This window comes from Myripristis murdjan, chromosome 8 (genome assembly GCF_902150065.1).
Source record: "Myripristis murdjan chromosome 8, fMyrMur1.1, whole genome shotgun sequence".
Taxonomy (NCBI): domain Eukaryota; kingdom Metazoa; phylum Chordata; class Actinopteri; order Holocentriformes; family Holocentridae; genus Myripristis; species Myripristis murdjan.
This window is the reverse complement of record NC_043987.1, coordinates 10,930,610-10,937,302: the sequence shown is the minus strand read 5'-3', so window position 1 is coordinate 10,937,302 and position 6,693 is coordinate 10,930,610. Positions and strand designations below refer to the sequence as shown.

At 43.7% G+C, this 6,693-nt stretch overlaps 1 protein-coding gene across 1 annotated transcript; it reads right to left on the bottom strand.

The window, feature by feature from the left end:
• Window positions 1–2,015: 2,015 nt before the first annotated feature.
• nptx1l (neuronal pentraxin 1 like) lies at window positions 2,016–6,335 on the bottom strand. Its single transcript, XM_030058982.1, has 5 exons — window positions 5,796–6,335; window positions 5,182–5,389; window positions 4,102–4,346; window positions 3,673–3,852; window positions 2,016–3,236 (listed from the first exon to the last, which is right to left on the bottom strand). The coding sequence occupies exons 1-5, from the start codon at window positions 6,237–6,239 to the stop codon at window positions 3,015–3,017; spliced, it is 1,299 nt and encodes a 432-aa protein (XP_029914842.1). The 5' UTR covers window positions 6,240–6,335; the 3' UTR covers window positions 2,016–3,014.
• Between the last annotated feature and the right edge of the window lie 358 nt (window positions 6,336–6,693).

Sequence of the window (6,693 nt, the reverse complement as noted above, 5' to 3'; positions counted from 1 at the left end):
ATACCATATTCAGCACAATGCTTCCAGGAAGGCACAAGCCGAGGAAAACCTCTGTGTTAGCTACAGCCAGGCGAATGCTCTGTTGTGGAGGCAGTAGTGGCAGATTACCTACAGAAATATTATAGAATACTACGGGCAGCGTTGTGTGTGCGTGTCAATCACGTATCGGTACGTGGACCACTAATGCCAGTTACTGCAGTGATACGTGTATCGGTGTTATTGCATCCCTTGCTTTAATCACTTCATTTTTGTTATCTCTGCCCCTCACAGATGTGAATTCTTTTTCTTTAATAAGCATGTGTGGTTCTCCACCAGACATCCTTTTGTGAGTTCATCGTGAATTGGACTGCTTGTCAGTGTGCAGCGTAAGTGGAGATGTAAAGCATGGAAGTCGAGGTTCATGCTCTGCTGCAACTTCCAGCTCTGTTGTGGAATACAGCAATGATGGGTGGGTGTGTTGATCTGTATTTTAAGCAGCAATTACTCAGGATCGGTGGAAGGAGGTCAACAATGTGAAACATAGGTGATTGCATTGAATCTGTTTGACAATGCAGTAAATATGTGGTTTTCCCAATGACCCGGGCTTGTTATCCGCATCGTCGGGACCTAGCAGTCACTACCACTTCATTAAAATAGCCCAGTGCTATTCTGTGCCTCGTGTCATGTCAAGGACAATAACATATTCAATTCTCCCCAGTAGAGGTTTTAAAAAAAAAATCAGCTGGATATGATGAATACAGGTCATGTCTTATGCAGACTGCTAGATGTGGTGGAAAGATCACCTGGTAAATGACCCTTCCTCTGAACTAATTTGAATCTGAGTGCAGACACAAACCAATTAGGACTTGTCCAAAGCCAGGGAGAGATCAGAAGGCTCCCTATTGTCTGGCCATGCCAGAAATACACCTTATAAGATCTGGGGAAAGATTTAGGTCAAGAAAAAAACAAGACCTGATCTGGACACAAATGATCTGTAGGTCAAAAAGGCCAGGTGGATGTGGGTAAGGGAGTGTGAGTCAATTTCTCCAGTGACCACTCAAGAAGAGATTGTACTTGTGTGTGTGTGTGTGTGTGTGTGTGTGTGTGTATTGGGGTGTGTGTGCATACATAGCTAATTTTATGTGTGGTTGTGTAGGTGTGTTTTTGAGCCTTTTGGTTCTCCACACAAGGAATTAGCGCTGAAACCCAACGCTAAACGTGTCCTCTTTAGCTCTCTATAATGGCTGTGAGATTGACACTGGCTGAAGCCGGTCTGGTCTCAGTGGAAAAGCCTATATTGATGTGCAGATGTCTCTGTACCACAGAGGTAACAAACGGTAACCCATCCTCACCCCCAGCACCCTCAGTGGCTTGGTGGGACAAGACCTGTCTGGGATCTGTACCGCCTTGCTGACAAAAGAGATAGCACCTTCAGACCCTGCAGAGGAGTTCGTACTCTATTGTGAGCAGTGACAGCTAAGAATCATCTGCGGGAATTGAAATTTATGACCTCAGCATCAACCTTTTGTTGAAAGCAGCACTAGGCCTTTATTTGTCTGTGTATGCTTTAGAGTGTGTGGGTGCACTTTGCGTTTATGTGCATAACTTTATTTAGGAGTCTGTGCAGCGCCAAACAGAACTGATTCCAGTTTTTGCGGTTGACCCTGGTGCCCACAATCTCCATCTTGAGAAGTCGTCTTGATCTCCACCACCTGGAGATTGGTTCCTCATTAAAGACTGGAAGCTTTCTCCGAAGACTGGGGCAGAGTTCACTTTCTTCACTCTCAGTTGTGCGCTGATCACAAGGCCACAGGTTCAAATCCCAGCTGTAAAGATATTGCTATTACAGCAGTGACCCTGGTTCACCACAGGCACCACACAGATCTGAAATCCCAAAGGTGCCGAAATTTTAACTGAATAAAATAAAGGGTAACGTGGAGAGACTTGACTTTTGAGCACATACATTCTCTCTCTGTGCAAGTCAGAAACACACACACACACACACACACATACACATATACATATGCACACCTGTATATGATTCAGGTATCACAATTTTATTACAAAAATTAGAACTTTTTCATCTGTCGGTGTTGCCATGCTTTGAGCATATAACAATACAGTATAAAATCTCAACCCAAAAGTAGGATAGTAAAAGCAAAGTTCATCGATGCTGACGCAGCATTTACAGAAGTTAAGTCATGCTTTTACTGTACAGATAACATTCCCATTAAAGTACAAACACCTGCAAAATGCGCCATTGTCATCAACGAATTGCATTTTACGATAGATACTCTAATCCAACTGAATCCAGTGTTACAAGAAACACCTCTTTTGAAATTAATTTACAAGAAAGTCAACGCAAACACACAAACACTCTGCAAATCATAATGAATGTGCTGAGTTTTTTTTTTTTTTCAACAGCCCAAGGCACTCAGGCTTGTATGTTGGCAATAAATATATATCATTCTTTACACAAAATCACGTCAAGCAGGTGGTGACAGAGAAAGAATAGTGACAGAAAGAAAGCCATCTCTGGTTGAGACGCTGTTGAAGTATACATTCCTTTATCAAGTCCACCTTTTCAATCGTCACAGTGAAAATTCCAGGCAGTCAGGAAAACGAAAAGAAATTCGAAGAAATCAGTCGTCTGCTGAGCTGTGTGTCGTCTGCCCACTAAAAACTATATGGTCCTCTACCTCCGATGCTGGCCTGACATTGTGGTCTCTGAGAGTGCTGTCTGCTCTGTGCTGTGGCATCATCCTCATCATCATCATTCTCAAATAAAATCAGAAACAAGCCCGGTGTGCTTTCAAACACCACAGGATGCCAAAGTGTCCACTTCCAGTAACCTATCCCGCATGAAAATCTGGTAAAAATCTATTAAGTGTCCACAAATGATGTATTCAAATATCTATAATAAATCCAGATGCCATTCACTGAAACAAAAAGCATCCTGATCTTTCAAATTAGTTTACTGACGCTGTAACAACAGTGGCTTTTACAAACGCATTGGCTTTTCACTTCCCTGCAATTCAGTTGAGCTGGCGACAAGCTTCAAATGTCCACTTCGAGGCCCCTCCGTAAATATCAATGCTTGTCTCCAGCCAGGAAAAAACATTGCCCACTTGGGCTTTGCTGCTGCACGTTGCTAGGTTGTATATCTCCCCGATGGATAGTTTCCGATCCCAGATGTGAAAATTTGCCAGGTCCCCAACAAAAGCTTGTGTGGCATCAAATCCTCCTCCAAGCGTATCCTGTGGCAAAAACATATGGATTTAATTAAGGTATACACAAGCCTATAGAAAACCATTTACCTCAATTTAACCTCTGGTTAATTTGCCCATTAAATAATTAATTTTCTCTGAGGCTTTTAAGAAAGAAGAACAAAAGGATCCCTTGAATGATGTTAATTATTTTTTGACTGTTCATTTTGAGTAAGGCATAAACAGTTTCTCAGTTCACTAAGATTCTGGATGAGGCCTTAGTTGGAAAAAAAAAATTAGTCTCAATTATAGTGGAGGATAGTTTTAAAAATTATTTCTGACAAATCTTTGAAGTAAATCCCCAGGTACGCCCTCACCGTACCTGAGATGTACGGTGAGGGCGTACATCTCAGGCTAAATAGGGTTTGTTGCTTTTGTAGTTCTGAAAGGAGAGCTCCTCAGATGCACCAATCAGATGTGGGTGTACCTGCTCTTGACCCAGGATCAGCATGCCCTGTGGTTTGATTGGATGATATGGAGCCAGGTTCTCTCCGCTGCCCCTCATGACTCCATCCTGGAAAGCCTCCCAAACACCATCACGAGTGGTCCAGGTCACACAGATATGATGCCATTTGCCATCATTGATCAGGAAAGGCAGCTTTGCAACCTTGTAGGGGTTTGAAAGTTGAGTTTGTCACACAGAGACATGACATACATCTTTGCTGCAGTAGATTTGTATGAATACTAATTAACATAAAAAGGTTGAGGCCTGCACTAAGTTAGGCTACTGGTTATCACTGGGACACACTGATCATAGCCACTTCAAAGTTCAAAACACAGATATGTCTCCATAACAACAAATCGGTTTGGCTATGGTTATAACAAGTAGAGAAGCAAGAGAAAGATGCAGCCAAACCTTGTCATTTATCAGTATCTCCATCGGGTTGTTGCCCCACTCTATGAGGACCAGCTCGTTGGCCTGACCGGGAACTGCATAGGAGAAAGGCGTGCCCACTCCTGGAGAGGCGTTGGACTTGAGCCACATGCACACGGTGAGGGCGTACATCTCAGGCAGACTCTTCTTCACTTTTGCATACATGTAGTTGGTTCTCAACGGGAACGTGAGCTGGAATTTATCCAAAGGCCTGTTTTGTCTTTGTCCTGTATGGAGAGAAATTGAAAATTTGAGGTTCCAGACAAGCGCCGCGTTTGGAGAATGCATTGAAATAATTGTATTTATCTCTGAGAGCACCAACTCCATCTAATTTGCCTTATCAAGCTACATATTATTATTTTTTTTTAACGATATAACATTCCCAGCACGCAAGCCCTGGGGATTTACTGAGGAATTATGTTACACAACAAATCATGACGCTCCAGATTTGTTTTAATCTATGATGAGCATATCACAAGAGTAGTGACGGCACAGTAACAACGCTCCTCAGCTCTCTTGTTTTTTTCCCCCTTCCACCGCTCCTTCTCTATATTTTACTGTAATGTATTAAATGTGCTATTAGAAGAGGGAGATATCAATATTCCAGAGACATCCCAAACCAGGGGCGCATCTACGAGCGTCGATATAGGATCCCGGCAAAGTTTGCGCCTTTCCAATTAGGGCTCACGGAGCAAGTGGAGAGACGGGTCGTTTACTGCATATAAAGGTTTGATCTGCATGAATTAGAGCAGGGAAACAGCGGAGCATGATAGGCTGCACCACCTTCTTGCGGATGAATAAAACGTAAATCGGCTGTTGAAGTCATAAAACCCTTAATGCCCAAAGGATATGCAAAGCTATGCAGCTTTTCGTCGGATTTTACTCCCTCCCGCAAAGTCTTTTGTAACACTAGGGCTTATAGTATTGGTGATGTGATATCTCGTTTTGATAGTAATCAGTCTTCAGCGTTGCATGGGATGGGAAAATAATCAGTCATACTTTGTCCTTACGGTTTTGGTCACATTTTTGCGCCAAAATGAGCGCTTTGTCGACAGTCTCTACCTTTCTCCAGGTCAGTGATCCTCTGGTGCAGGGATGTGAGAGTAGACTCCACTCTCCCACGCTGCTCGGTCTCATTCCGGAGCCCGGGCTTCCCCTCCTCTATGCTGTTCACTCGGGACAACACCTGCTTCTCCAAGTCGTCGATTTTACTTTGGAGCAGGTCTTTCAGGCTGTTTGCCTGCACTGAGTTGTTATTTCTGCTGAACTGCTGTTGGGGGGCAAAAGAGAGGAATTTAGCTCAAAGTAAAGACCGCACTTTTTTAACAGATCATAAGGTCCCGAGACTGAGTGGGGATAATGCCAGATTAACTTCTTCAAAGCTTATTGCAGTGTAATGAAGCGACGTGGACAAGCAGCTAAATTTATCCCTAGTATGGTCTGTTTTCACCGCGACACTATAAGATTGAGGATTAATGTGGAGTAATTACAGGGCAGAGACAGACATTCCCTAACCCAGAGAATAAATAATGACGGGGACAATTAATGTGGGAATTTAAGACCTGAGCTGAAACGGAATAATTAAGCATTACAATAGAATCTGGATCACCAAAAGAGCTCAAAATGTTTTTTTTTTTTTTTTTTTTTTTTTTTTTTTTTAGGAAGCACTAGCCTACCTCGAGATTTTCTAATCTCTGTTTCAGAGATTGTAAAGTCTGTGATAGTTGCGTCAAAGTGTCAGTGGGGCCCCGCGATACATCCCCCATTGTGTTTTTGGTCCCAGCCTCTTTTCTCCTGCCTCCGGGCCGTGCGTCCCCAGGCTCGGCCCCACTCTGGCTCTCACACCGAGCTAACTTTGAGGTCAGTTCCCGGATAGTCTCTTTTTGGTTCATTATCGTCTCTTTCTGCTGCAAAACCGTCTCCCTTAGCTGCATAACGGTGGTCTTCAAATCCTCTCCCGGTACACTGTTCTGCAAGGTGGCCGCGCATATGTCCATATCCTTGGGTACGGACGTGCAAATGAACTGCGTCTGTCCGCCAAACTCTTGAGCTGAACTCTCCAAAAACAAGTAAGAAAATAGAAAAAGTCTCCAAGAGATTCCGTTCTTGGTAGCCTGCATGTTGGCGTCTGTCTTGGGTTTTGTTCCTTTTGTTTTGCTCTGTTGTTTTGGTTTATAAGCCACAGCGATGTGGTGCGAGTGACTCCCGTCCCACGGAGCTGCACCCCTGTTGTAATCCGTCTGTGGAGCGCAGCCGTTTTTATACACCGAGCCCGGTTCTGCGCAGAGCGGCTTCACTGCATCACAACCAGAGGGGAGGGAATCTTACTTTCCCTGTTTAATCGGCTCTAAGAGCAGCGTCACATTCAAAAGATGAAACCCCTTTTTTTGCTTTCAGGCTCCCAGATGTTAAATCTTTTATCAATTCGACTATTTGTCATTTCTCGCTGTGTATTATTCATCTGGAAAACGCGCATTTGTAGACTGTGTAGACGACTGCTTGCGTGGGGAGGGCGCCAGGAGAGTCAGATGTGTTTGTTTTGTTCACGAAGGAAACTCGAAGAGAGGGGATGCA

Bases quoted from the DNA above. Each gene is read 5' to 3' on its own strand.
- nptx1l (XM_030058982.1), bottom strand. From the start codon at position 6,239: ATGCAGGCTACCAAGAACGGAATCTCTTGGAGACTTTTTCTATTTTCT. The intron at 4,347-5,181 runs GTAGAGACTGTC...CTCTCCATACAG, and splicing joins GATCACTGACCTGGAGAAAG to GACAAAGACAAAACAGGCCT. The intron at 3,853-4,101 runs GTTTGGCTGCAT...AACCCCTACAAG, and splicing joins AGATACTGATAAATGACAAG to GTTGCAAAGCTGCCTTTCCT.